The 14,480-nt window shown below is 38.8% G+C and overlaps 1 protein-coding gene across 3 annotated transcripts in view; it reads left to right on the top strand.

Moving 5' to 3' along the window:
- STAT5B (signal transducer and activator of transcription 5B) overlaps window positions 1–14,480 on the top strand; it is a 67,929-nt gene that overhangs the window by 29,118 nt on the left and 24,331 nt on the right. For all 3 annotated transcript variants that reach the window (XM_057715952.1, XM_057715951.1, XM_057715953.1), the window contains one exon: window positions 13,765–13,902. In XM_057715952.1, the coding sequence (XP_057571935.1) occupies window positions 13,775–13,902 (128 nt within the window). In that variant the 5' untranslated portion in view covers window positions 13,765–13,774. Of the gene's footprint in view, window positions 1–13,764; window positions 13,903–14,480 lie in introns of those variants that run through there.

Below are 14,480 nucleotides of genomic sequence, written 5' to 3'. Positions count from 1 at the left end.
CGTCACAGTTTCTATAAAGTATGATTCAGTCCCATTATTCCTGTAATCAGGATTCAAGTTAATGACCTCCGCAGTGTTAAAAATAACATCTTGAAGGAAATAACTGACCTACCATTCATTTCCCCCAGTTTAGGTTCTTTTTGTAACACGGAGATTTACCAAAATTATGTTAATTTAACACACAGTTATCGACTGTCTACCATGTACCTAGTACTATGTTGAGGAAATCAAAATGAACGAGACATGGTTCCTGCCCTGGGATAACTTACAGTCTAGTAGTTGAGCAACAGATATCTCAGAAATGCTTTGGTTCTTATGCCCAGAGTGGAAGGTAAATTCTAATTCTAGAGAAGTAAAGCATTCCATCTTTTTAAAAATCGGATGATGAAAATGATAAAAGACATAGGCTACAAGTATTGTGGGGTTGTTTTTGTTTTGTTTTTTAGCTAAATGTTTTAAAGAGATTGTGTGAAGCACCTTTCATAGGAGCACAGAATTGCCAGGGGTCCCGGTCACAAATTTGCCTGTGACGTGTTGGACAACACTGTTAAATTCAGATGTCGTCTTCCACATCAGAGTACCTCTTAGTGACATGGCTTGGTAAACCCAAATGATCTCCTAACAGTCAACTAATATTTGATGGGCACTGTGCACAGTGATGTAGTATCATTTACATCTTGTCTATAACTTCATATGTGCGTCAGGTAACTTGATGTTTAGTTATTGGTGTCATGTGAGCAGTTATCAAGATAACTTAGTCGAGTATCTTTTACTATCCTATTTTTTTAAATACACTTATTTATTTTTTTATTGGCTGTATTGGGTCTTCGTTGCTGCACGCGGGCTTTCTCCAGTTGTGGCGAGTGGGGGCTACTCTTTGTTGCCGTGAGCGCAGGCTCTAGGCATGTGGGCTTCAGTAGTTGTGGTTCATGGGCTCTAGAGTGCAGACTCAGTAGTTGTGGCGCACAGGCTTAGTTGCTCCATGGCATGTGGGATCTTCCCACATCAGGGCTCGAACCCATGTCCCCTGCATTGGCAGGTGGATTTTTAACCACTGCACCACCAGGGAAGTCTATTATCCTGTCTCACCCACTAGAATATTTCCCGAGTTGTATTAGTGATATCGTCCCTTTAATGACTTTAGAATGATCTCTGGTAAGTACTGGTGTAGATAATAATGTATCTAATGGAAACCCAGGAATTTGGGAACTTGGGAACACATATAACAGACGTAACCACTCTGAGTCTCACAAGAAATGCCACAGTATTAATTCTGACCACAGTGGTCAGGATCTAGGTTGGGCCTCTTTGGAAAATCACCCACCCCCAGAACGATTCTCCTCATTCTCCTCCCACTCCCTTGTATAATCTAAAGCTTTTAGCTGATTTCTGATTGACTGAGAGGAGTGAAGGTGAACTACCAAACCCCTAACATGGCTTCCTTTGATTGTATTTGAAGGTTTGTCATATTCTCAGTCCTTTATGGGAGGGAGTCCCATTTAAAACATTTTTGGATTGCCAAATAATTTTTGGTACCTGTGAGTCGCACTTTGTTGATTCACTTTGTAGCTTTTATCATAAAGCAATCTTAAACCACAGGTATCACAGTCAGGAAGAACTCATTCGGCTAGGTGAAGTTTTTAATAAGTAAAGCACCGGGGCTGAGAGCCTGAGCGCTGGAAACGGGCAGCCTAGTGCTAATCCCAGCTCCTTCACTTACTTGCCACAGGACTTTGGGCGGCCTGCTTCCTCTTGTACAGAATGGGGATAATAATCCTACTGCCTCACAGGGTCGTCATGAGGATTAAATGAGGGTGCACATAACGTGCACGCAACAGTGCATGACGTAGAAAGAGCCTCCCAGAATGTTTATTGTAACTGCTGTTACTACTGCTGCTGGTACTCCCTGTTTCTCCTCTCCCATGCTGATTCTTTTGCTGTTATTTGAGGTTTGGTGATTAATTGTAGGAAAGGCTTAGAAATTTAATAGTTTGTTTTGTTTCCAACATATATAACAAACTAATTATGGGTAGCAGTAGTTAATTTAGCATATATAACACACTAATATGTTTTTCCTTGAACCCCAAACTGCCTTCATTTCAAAGGAGGTTTTCTCAGAGTGGGGTTCCATACCCTCCATCATCAAAGCCTAGAATCTTTACAAGACCTTGTCTCACAAAAAGCCTTATGTCTCTGTTGCCACTGCAGCCTGAAACTAACGCGTTAGAAACCACATAGAGCCCGATGACATGCTTGTAGGAGCCCTTCCAAAGGACCCATCACACTTTCTTGTAAGTTGCGCATAGATAGCTAAGCCAAGAACCCATCTGGTTGAGGAAACTTCGTTTTTCCTTTCCTCGCCTTCACTTTTAAACTCAAAAGATCTAATTTTGTTGCCTCTGGGAAAGTTAAATGCATAGATGCTCACTTAATTTAAAGAAGTCTACGCGAGCATGTGGCGTTGTTTCTTTGGGTGTGCGGGGTCTTCAATATTGTTCCACAACTATTCAGGTTTCGTATCCAGAGAAGATTTAATGTCCTGCTTTCTGTCTTCCCCTTTTTGTTATTAGCTGTACAGTCTTTTCACCACGTCTAATCTAAGAAAATATATATCCCTTGTGTGTGTGCTTTTACTGATTGTCAGCATTGAACCTGGCCAGTGCGTTAGCATGTTGCACAGCTGATTTGACTTCAGTTTGAGAAGAAGAAAGCTAAAGATTTATCTTTGTATCGGTCAACTAGGGACCTTATATGTTGCCATATTTATTACAGCCAAAGTGCCACTTTATTTTTAGGTGGACACTTCTGGAGCATTAGTATAAAGCCTAGGATGGTTCCAGTCCTGTCCTTTTCCTCATGTTTAAGTTCACATTAAATCTGGAAGTTCTTAAGAGTTCCACTGCTGTTTAAAGAGTGTAGCTCTGTGTGATCTTGTTGTCTTTAATTTAGTCAAGTGAGACGCTACATTACATAGGTTCTGGGTCTCACATTTGCTTTGTTTTTCTTTGGAGCTTTACTGGAAACCGAATGCTATTGCGTACTAGCTACAGAAGCAGGAGGGGAAGTTGGCAAGAATTAACTGCTTTCTGTTTGGTCTGTCAGAGGCAGCTGACCTTTTGGAAGGAAATCGCTGCTCTTTGCTTCTTCCTGTAACAGTGCAGCCTGTGAAAGAACATATACACAGAAGGGTTCTGTCGTTATCCTGGCTGGTGTCTTGGGGCATAAGCTGTTAGTTAAGAGGGGGAGTCTTTCCGTGCATCTGTTGTGTGTTGTAGGAACCTGCACTCAAGTTCACGGAGCTAAGTGGTGTGTAGATATCCCAGCAGGTAGTGAGAGAGTATCTGTTTTCAGAAAAACTAGTTTGTTTTAGCAAAAGTAATTGCATTTTATCTCCAAGTCCCAGTGTTAATGCTATGGGCAATTACTCTGTGAAACTTTAATTAATCTTAATGTTGAAATGTCCTGATATCAGTATTATTTCTCATACTAGATCACCTTTTTTTCCTGAGAGGCCAAACATTTTTATTTTCCAAGACAGGAGCTCTTATTTAAATGTCATTTCATCTCAGAGTTAGAATTAACTTCTTACCACACCTGCTACCCATTTTTGGACCTACCTTTTCTGCAGAGGTTGTTTTACTGAGACACAGTGAATATTATACCCTACGCATTGGTATTTTCTTCAGAAAGCTGTAGTTGGGCTTTCAGATTGGAATATCGTTCAGTGAGCAGGCAAAGAAACTAGCTGATGAGGCATTTCTCTCTCTTTTTTTTTAATAAAATTTATTTATTTATTTATTTATTTATTTATTTAATTGGCTGTGTTGGGTCTTTTTTTGCTGTGCGCGGGCTTTCCTTTTAGTTGCGGTGAGTGGGGGCTACTCTTCGTTGTGGTGAGCGGGCTCCTCATTGCCGTGGCTTCTCCTGTTGCGGAGCATGGGCTCTAGGTGCGTGGGCTTCAGTAGTTGCAGCACATGGGCTCAATAGTTGTGGCTCACAGGCTCTAAAGTGCAGGCTCAATAGTTGTGGGCACGGGCTTAGTTGCCCCGTGGCATGTGGGATCTTCCTGGAGCAGGGATCGAACCCATGTCCCCTGCGTTGGCAGGCGGATTCTTAACCACTGTGCCACCTAGGAAGCCCTGAGGCATTTCTCTCTTAAAATATTTTAGTCTTCTGTTATTTTAACCAAAACATATTTAGGTTCATTTTTTATGTTGTTTTTTGAAAGGGTTTATATTCAAGTGTCTTTAAACAAAAATAAAGTCGATTATGATTCTTGGTAAATGCAGAGAACACAGCTACCTGAAAAGGGGGCACGATACTGTATTTGTCTAATTTCATTTGAGTTCAGTGTACAGGCCTGCTTTCCCAGTGTATTATTGGTCTCTTTCCTAGATTTACTGTTAATGGTAAAGATTGTTGGGTGAGCATTTAGTGTTGATGTACATGAAAGGTGTAGAGAGTAACCTGGGGAGGATGGTCTCAGGCCTTTCCTTAGCAAGATAGCCCTGCAGTGCTGCTTTTCCGTTCTTGAAACCTGGCTTGATTTGCTCAACCTTCCTGAGATAGCAAAGAACCTGAAAGGGAGTGCGAACTTTGCTTTGGCTTTAGGTGTAGCTTCTGGCACAAAATAAGTTGATATCAACAAAACAGGAAGGTTTCTCTCCAGTTCTGTTGGTCTTTGAGTAGGAGCAAAGTTAGGAACCAATGGTTAAAGCTTTCTGGGAGCTGCTTCTGTAACTGTATCCATCTAGAGGCCTTGAACTGTTACCCTTGAGCTATCAAGGTCCTTCACCTAGGCCAGTTGTGTCCAAGTGTGTCTTTAGGGGTAAGGGAAGGATAGTTTTTAAAAAGGAATTCTTGCACTTTGGGGAATGGTTTTCTGTGTATTTCATTCTATTTACTATTGGTACAAGTTTGCAGGAACGGTTGCTTAGTCATGTCAAAGATGAGAAAGAGCCAAACATGAATCTAAGTATGTATTATTTCTTGCCTTGAAATATGACTTTCTCAAGTATTCCTTCTTTTCTTTTCTATTTTCCATGGTCTTTTTTAGAAATCATAAGAAAACCTCCTAGTTTCAAACTCTACTCCCTCTGAGATCACTGGTTGTTAACCTGGTCTAAGTGCTAGTTTGCCTTTTAAAAAAAAAATTGATATTCTGAACTCTTTGGTATGAACATTTTCAAACACTCACAAAATAAGAATAGTGTATAATGAATTTCCATAGATTCATCACTCAAGTTCAAAAATTACCAACATTTTGTTAATCCTTTTTTATATACTCTCCACATAAACACCTTTTTGTTTCTTCCGGACTTCAAAATGTATTTTTGTGCCATTTACTTTTATATTACTTCTAAAAGAAGGGTGTATTAAACAAAAGAATAATATGAACAGTTATTGAGAGCAAGACATTTTATTTTTTTTTTTTTTTTGGCACACGGGCTTAGTTGCTCCGCGGCATGTGGGATCTTCCTGGAGCTGGGATCGAACCCGTGACCTCTGCATTGGCAGGCGGACTCTTAACCACTGCGCCACCTAGGAAGCCCGAGAGCAAGACATTTTAAAGGATTTAAATAAAATATAAATAGATGTCAAAATTACAAATTAATCTTAGCTAGTAGTAGTCTTGAACCACTGCTTGAAAACATATTGTTGTTATGTATTTGAAGGGATAGAATTTCACTTCTTTTTAAAAAAACTGTATACATATCTCATGCCCTACTTAAGACTACCTAATTTGTAAGAAAGTGCCATAATGGATACTGGATACTGACATGATGAGAAATATTTCTTCCTGTGTCTTTTGCATGTCCCTTTATGCTTGATTCCTGTGGGATAGTGAGCAGTGCCAGTTGCCGATGATTATTATTATTTTTCTAAATAAACTTATTTATTGGCTGTGTTGGGTTCATTGCTGCGCACAGGCTTTCTCTAGTTGCGGTGATTGTGGGCTACTCTTCATTGTGGTGTGCAGGTTTCTCATTACAGTGGCTTCTCTTGTTGCGGAGCACAGGCTCTAAGTGTTCAGGCTTCAATAGTTGTGGTGCATGGGCTCAGTTGCTCCGCAGCATGTTGGATCTTCCCAGACCAGGGCTTGAACCCATGTCCCCTGCATTGGCAGGCGAATTCGTAACCACTGCGCCACCAAGGGAGTCTACCCATGATCATTAAATTTATATTTCAGGTTTTACATTTTAAACAAAATTTAATAAATCAAAAAACTTTACAAGAAATTGTACCAAAACTCCTTCACCTAAGTAGAGCAGATATTTATAGTTCTCTCTGACCTTTCTCTGGTATGTGTCCTCTAGCATACATATTGTGTACACTTTTCATTTACTATTCCTTTTTTTATACTTTCAGAAAATGTGTCTATGGCCTTATATTTCAACATAGCCTTTATATTTCATTTAAATTATTGCACAGTATTCCATCAGATTAATCTGTTATAGTGTAACCAGTCTCTTATTTTGGACATTTAGGTTATTTCTAGTTTCCCACTATTGTGTATCACACTGTTTAACTTAACTGTTGTCCCTAGGAGTGGACCTAGTGCTAGGTGCTCGTCAAACAAAATTTTAGAGTGGACATTTAATACTATAATTCTCAGTGGTAAGAGGGAGGCTGTGAACTTTAATGAGGAAGATAATTGGAACATATGTAGATTTATTAATAAATTGCCTTTTAAACAAAACTTCAGAACAGAGGGGAAGGGATGATCTCTCATCTAAATGGTACAGAAACTCAGTATATTGTAGTAGCTGAGGAGTTTCTATTTCCTGAACTAAGGGATTCGACCTTTCTGAGAGACACAGGCTAAGTTGAGTTGGTCTTGATTAACAGTATAAAATGGGTACAAATATAAACGTTCATTAGAGAGACTTCCCTGGTGGTCCAATGGTTAAGACTCCGCACTTCCACTGCAGAGGGCACGGGTTGGATCTCTGGTCAGGCAACTAAGATCCCGCGGCCACAAGGCACAGCCTAAAAATTTTTTTTTTAATTAAATAAATAAAAAACCTTCATTTGAAATTCTGAGGCTGACATGGGGCAGCCCCAGATTCTTTCTTACTTTTCCACAATGCAGCTGGTCATTGTTTGTGGGCTACAGTAAATGTTTTTAGTTACCTGGAAAAATGTTACTGATGTCGCTTCTTCCCAAGTGGGTTGTTCAAGTTGCTTAATAGATCTCAGCACAGAGATAATGATAACGTACACACATTCAAGCTGCGGGTCAGTATGGCGTGAGGAAGCCCTTCTCCCCCATACCCTCCTTCTTCTCTCTCTCCCTTTCTTCTTCCCAAAGTAATATGTAGTGATTTTGCTGTAATGTAAAGATTTGTGACTGATTGTCTTCCGAGAATATTATCATCTCTGTGTTGCCTGGCACATTTTTCCTCGTTTGTTTCTTTGTGGGCCCAGTACTTTTATTCTTTCTGCCCTCTTCCCTTCTGTTTAATAATCTGATTTTATTAGAGAATTGCCTTCCTGATGGCTTATAAAGTAGTGTTTAGAAATTTTTTTTAAAAAAGAGCAGATGGCTCCAGCGTTGCCCTAATTCTAGATGGGATAGTTTTACTCTGACCTTCTTACTTGATGTTAGGCCAATTTTAATAGGAACAAAATCTTAATCCTTTATTGCTACTGTTTAATATTTTCCTGTCCCTCCAAGTTCCTACTGCAAAGGAATCACCACTGAATAGCTGTATTGCCAGTAAAGCAGAAAACACAAGCAGAGAACTTGCTCTTTATGTTCCATCCAAAGTCCTTTAGTCATTAACTGGTGCTGATATGATTAACAGTTTTGAATCCTGGCTCCTTGCCAGATCAGATTGCTTTGCGGATCAGAAGCAGTGTTTATACATCTTCTGTTTCATCTGCCAGCTAGCCCAAGCCTTTGCCCAAATCAGAGCCCTGCAATATTAGGTTTCTGATTCTAATTTCTTATTCATTTTCTTTCTTCAAGTTATGAAATATAATAAACATGCAGAAAAGTACAAAACATAACATGACAAACTACCACCACAAGTCCTTGGGACAAAGGCAGCGTGATACAGTGGTAGAGTACAGACTGGGGCCAGGCTGCCCAGATCCAGCTGGGACGGTACCCTCAGCAGTGTGGGACCTGGGGGGAACTGGAGCAAATAGTTCACTCCCAAAGGAAACCTGTACCTGGGACTTCCCTGGTGGCGCAGGGGTTAAGACTCCGAGCTCCCAATGTGGGCAGCCCGGGTTTGATCCCTGGTCAGGGAACTAGATCCCACATGCATGCCGCAACTAAGAGTTCACATGCCACAACTAAGACCCGACGCAACCAACTAAATACATATATATATATATCTTTTTTCTTTTTCTTTTTAAAAGAAAGAAACCCATACCAATTGAATGTCACTGCCCATGCCCCGAGCCCTTGGCAACCACCTGTCTACTTTGTTTCTGTGGTTTTGCCTATTTTGGGCATTTCCTATAAATGGAATTTACAATATGTGGCCTTTTATATCTGGCTTCTTTCACTTAGCATCATGTTTTCAAGGTTCATCCATATTGTAGCATGTATCAGTACTTCATGCCGTTTTACAGCCGAATAATATTCCATTAAATCTATTTTATTTTTCCATTCATGTCCATATTATCCATTCATCCGTTGATGGACATTTGGGTTATTTCTACCTTTTGGCTTTTATGAATAATGCTGTTTTGAACATTTGTGTACAAGCTTTTGTGGACATATGTTTTCGGTTCTCTTAAGCATATACCTAGTTGTGGAACTGCCAGGTCATATAGTAACTCCATGTTTAACCTTTTGAAGAAGCTCCAGATGGTTTTCCAAAGTTGTTACACCATTTTGCAATCCTGTTTAATTCACTGAGCCTCAATTTCCTCATCTGTAAAGGGAATAATAATAGGGCTACCTCCTAGGGTTTTTGTAAGGGATGAGTGTGTAGACTCATAAAAACACTCATTGTTATAAAATAATACAATGTGTTCAGTAAATGATAGTAAATGACATTAAATGATAAATCTGGATGGTGGATAGTAACACTAATAAATGTTATTTTAATTCACTTTTCATTCTTATTTCTGGAGTTTATTTTTTAGATGAATCAAAATATTTGTTGCTAATAATTCATACTTTAATTAGTAGGAGTCAGGTACGTGCTTGGGAAGAATAGGAAAAGGCTTAGCTCCCAGCTGCAACAGAGCACATCTGAATGGATTTTTTTTTTTTTTGGAGTTTAGTATACTTATGGCAGCCTTGCTTTCGTTGCACTGCCCTTCACAATTCTTAATTTCCTCGTTCAGAGGTGAGGGAACAGCCCTGCCAGTGCCTTTCTACCAGCCTCCATCAGGTCTCACTTGTGGGAGTCCTGGTGCCAGTGAAATTGATTAAGAAATGGGAATACCAGCTTTTTTAACAGGAGGGTAAAGTTTTTGTGCTGGATATTGGTTAAGGAGAAAGATAGCAAGAGCTCTTTGTGGAGGATTGCCTTTGGGAAGGTACTTAATTGAAGTGAGTTAAAATTGGAGGTGGGGAGAAGGAAGCCACCTTTATAAGTTTAAGGTTGTAAAAGTCAGGGAATTCCCTGGCAGTCCAGTGGTTAGGACTCTGCATTCTCACTGCCCTGGGGTTCAATCCCTGGTTGGGGAACTAAGATCCCACAAGCTGCACAGTGTGGCCAAGAAAATTTAAAAAGATTTTTTTTAAAAAAAAGAATAAGATTGAGCATTTACTATGAGCCAGGCACTGTTTTAAGCATTTACCCATGTTAACTCATTCTTATGGCAACCCCTTGAGAGACATAAAGAATTATTATCCCCATTTTACAAATAAAGAAACTGAGGCCCAGAGAGGTTTAAGAGGTTAAATATTTTGTAGAACTCTGTTTAGGTGAGTTTGCCGTTATCTCCAGAACTTGCACCCCATCTTAGAGACTTTGGCCCTGGGATGGGATGGAGCATTGGTTGTGATGGGATGGAGAGTAGGAATTATAAAATGCTTTAAATTATACATATGAATCCAGCAGACCAAATCCCTGTATACATTTGAAACCCCCTACTCCCACCCCAAGGTGGGATTCATTCTTGCAGGTGGCAGGTATGCTTTGGGAACCTTCTGTTGTCCTGTGCTCTGCACCTCCTCCCTGACAGGTTAGCTATAGCATGACTTTAGCTACAACATTCTAGAAGTCTTCAGAGAGAGTGATTTTTTTAAACTAAGGTTTATATTTTACTTATAAAAGGCAAAGCGTCTCATAAAGAGGTATTTATTATTGGGACAAAATTATCGTTAAATCCCACCCACTCATATCATTTATTTAACAGATATTCATCTCTGCAGTTTTCAATATGCCTGTAAAATTGTGAGCTATTAGACTTTGAAACCCTTTCTTTTCAGGTGCCTGAGGGTCTGCTTTATTTGGGACTCCTAGGATATATCCAGATATATGAGGTCAGTGTAGATCTTTCAGAAAGTGCAAGATTCTACATCCAAGGTTATTTTGGGTTGTTTGGAATGCTTATGAACAGTAAGAGTGCAACTAACAAAGTTCAAATAGTTCTCATCTTTGGCTAAAAATAAAATTGTGAATCCATTTCCCAGTCTTTAGAGAGGCCCCTGTGATGATTTACCAAAGATACAAACCACTTCCCTTGTCAGAACATCACGCATTGAAGATGGAGCTGCCCATAAATAAGCAGAAGAGGGCGTGTATTGAGGACAGATGTGCGTTCGCTGCATGTGTGGGGTGGTGTTCGGTGGCTGGATGAGTACTAGTGAGAAAGGACAGGAAATCAGCTGATACCAGGTGTAGGCTTAGCCTAATAAGGTTTGTAGGATGTGTGTGAAGTTTTGACGTGTATGAAGAAAAGTACTACTTAGATTCTAGGTTTTATTGATACAGTCAATGGGGGGAAGTAATTTTTTTCTAAACTGCATATTTTAAATTGTTGCATAATAATCTCAGTAGGTCATCTCATATTCCATGTACACATGGAACCCTTAGTTTAAAATAAAAGAAAAATGATTCTGTACAGTTAGTGTGTTTTCATTTTACATTTTTGACCAGTGGCATGCAAAATCTACTTTCCAGCTCTATCAAAGCATTTTATGTAGTGAAATTATATTGTATTTATTAAAATAAGGTGGTTACCACCTTATATTTACCCGCTGTTATCCTTCAAATGGCATTTTAGAAAATAACTGTTATGGCGTGTTCATATTTAGAACCGTAAAAACTATTCTGAAAACTTCTAAGAGCTCAGCATTCTACTCTTTTAGAGAAACTAAGAACTGATATAAAACTTGACCAGATAGCGTGACATTTATATAATACTCCTACCTACGTGGCATAATATTTCTTTCTTAAAACAGTAATAGACTCCTGGAATTATGCTCAGACAGCAGAACTAATGAAATATTTACCAAATGCTTGGTGAGTATTTGTTCACTCAGCCAATACTTACTACTGTATACTTCCATGGCATGCCACCATCGTAGGTACTGGGGACACAGTGGTGAATACACATGCTCCCTCATTTACTGTTCTTATTCAGTGGGGAAACCACACAAAAACAGATTAACAAGAACTAAAAGGGAAAATTACAAATTGTGCCATACATATGGGACAGATGGACCATTGATTCACCCAAATTATAAAATCTGTTTCATTTTCTTGACTTTCATATTGATATCTTGTTCCATGATGACTTTGAAAAGAGCTGATAGATTTGACCAAATTGTGTATATCGTCTATTTACGCAGCAAGAAGAGATTTGCTGACTGCTTATGTGCCGGGCACAGTTCTAGGCCCAAGAGAAAGAGCAGAAAACAAAACAAAGTTATTGTGTTCGTGGTGATTTCACCCTAGTGGGAAATCATTAAACAAATATGTGATAAATGTCAGGAAGTGATAAATGGTACCAAGAAAAATAAAGCAGACTGAGAGGATAAAGAGTGAACAGAATAGTATTTTATTTGGGTAGGCTGAGGAGTTTCTTTGAAGATAAACATTTTTCCACAATCTTCCTCCTTTTGTCTCCTGGGTCAACTCAGTTAATGAATGCAGGATGCAAGATAATTTTTGTATCTGTTGGTATCATTCACATATTCATTAAGAGAGCTATGGCGAGGTCCTACTCCTTGCCAACTCCTTACCACTAAAAGGGATTAATACTACCTGAATTCTTTTCTTCGTTCCTTTATCATTCTTGCCTAAACACCTTCATCCATCCCATCCATCCCTTTACCTTTGTCCAAAAAACATGCTTTGGTATCTATTCCAATTTTCCAAAATCTTAGGATATGATATGAGTCATTCGATTAGAAATTATATTGTACAATTAAATGTCTTCCAGATGTTTGATTGTAATGTGGGATTACTTCTGGGGAGAGCTCTTTTATCCAAATCTTTCTCCCAGTAAACCCTCCGCAATGAAATTTGATGTCTTGGGTGATCTTACAGTGATCCCAGCCTTAATGCTCAAAAGCCGTAAATAAAATTGTACACTGCTCAAGTGTTCTATAGCATTGCACAAATCTAAAATGGGTAACTGGCACCCACCCCATACCTCATTGTTGGCTAACTAACTTGTCCCATAAATAGCTCTGTGTTATGTGATCGGACAACTACAACTAACAGAGAAGGGATTTTTGTTTCCTGACACACTTGTGTGGTCTCTGGTATTCAACAAAATCAAGGTCTAGTTCACCAGACCCTGACTATAACACAGTTCTTAGGAGAATTGTGCAAATCAGTAGCCAGATAGTTTTGGATGGGATTCAAGATATCCCTGCCTCATACCACATTCCACGCTATGTGGATTGTCGTGTTAGAGCAAGGTTCAGTTTTAGTCCCCTTTGTGTACAGGAAGGTAATGTTGCTGCCACAATCTGGTTGATCCCAGAGAGTTTCTGCCAAATGAAGTAAAAATTCTTAGGTGAGTCTGAGAAGGCATCATGGTAGTTTTATAAAACCGTTTTTCTGCAGTCAAGTGTGTTTTAAAAACCTACCTACTATTGCAATATAATGGTTCTGGTTTCTGACTCTTAGCTGGAATGTATTGTTTTTATGTCTGAAAGATTTTTAAATGCTATAATTTTAACAGAACATTGCTTCATAAATTCCTTAGCAGTAACTCAGAAGCTGAGCCTTGGGATTATTTTTCTAGATAAACCTGTGCCCTTTATGTGCAAATAATTACTGCCTCGGTAAATAGTGATAATACATAGGGTTCAGTCCATGCTTTAGATATTCTCACTTTTCCTTTACTGGGCCTTTTTCAAAGTGGCAATATGTTTATTGCATTTCTTGAAAGTCAAAACACCAAATCTAAAACAAGTGATTTTTCTTTTACAAAATCCCTGTGCTACTTATTTATCATTGCTGTTGAAATGCTGCTTACCGTTGCTTCAAGTGTGGAACACATGTCAAAGAAAGAATATGTCTGTGATGTCAAAGCTATAGGCAGTTCTCCCCTTAATGCTGGATTTGTACTTTTGCTCATAGAACTTCAGTACATTTTATAGTCAGAGCTTCATAGAAGCTTCAGTTATATTCCTTTCCATGGCCACGCTGAACGTCTACATTTTGAAAACATTTTGAAGCTAAAATTCAGTTCAAGAAGATTGATCTTTAGTCTATCAAAAAGGGCTTAAATGCATTTATCTCTGGCCTTTATAATCGAGTATTTACTCTAGTGGATTTAAAAGGGAAAGAAAAAAAAAAACAAAAAAAACCCAAACCACTGATTGTTTCACAGATTGTAAACCATGGCTGTGTGGATACAAGCCCAGCAGCTCCAAGGAGATGCCCTTCACCAGATGCAAGCGCTGTATGGTCAGCATTTCCCCATTGAGGTGCGTCATTACTTATCCCAGTGGATTGAAAGCCAAGCTTGGTAAGTGCACAAACTTTTTCCCGTCATATTTTGTGAAGCACAAGCATATTGACGTTTGATTGGAAAGATAACATAATGAAGACTCTAAAAGTTGTACATGTATAAAGAAAATTATGTGACCCATGAAAAGGTATTTAATTCCATCTTAAAGTTTAAGAAGATAGAATAATGATTGGGATTTTTAAGAAAAAGATTTGTTTCCTTTAATAGTGAATTCTGCCTAAAAGCAGGAGAGTATTGCTGCTAATAGAAAGCAGTTAACAACTACGTTTTGAGTGCCTAGCAGTGTTGTAGTTCGTAGAGTTCACATGAAAACATTTTGAAGCCCTTGTCCGCAAGGCATTTAGTGTTTAACGGGGCAGATAAGGTATGTATATGCATAAAATTTAATAAAGTGTATTGTTAACAAGTTTAACAATGGTGACTTTGGTGTTTTCAAATTTATATGTAATTCATATGTATTTACATATACATGTAATTTATGTATATTTATATATATGCAAAGACTAAAAGACAATAAAACCAAAATGTAAACAATGATTACGTCTTAGTGGCAGATTTAACAACCATGTTTATTT

Source organism: Hippopotamus amphibius, chromosome 17, assembly GCF_030028045.1.
Source record: "Hippopotamus amphibius kiboko isolate mHipAmp2 chromosome 17, mHipAmp2.hap2, whole genome shotgun sequence".
Classification (NCBI taxonomy): domain Eukaryota; kingdom Metazoa; phylum Chordata; class Mammalia; order Artiodactyla; family Hippopotamidae; genus Hippopotamus; species Hippopotamus amphibius.
The sequence above is the reverse complement of the archived record's forward strand: the minus strand, read 5'-3'. Positions and strand labels throughout refer to the sequence as shown.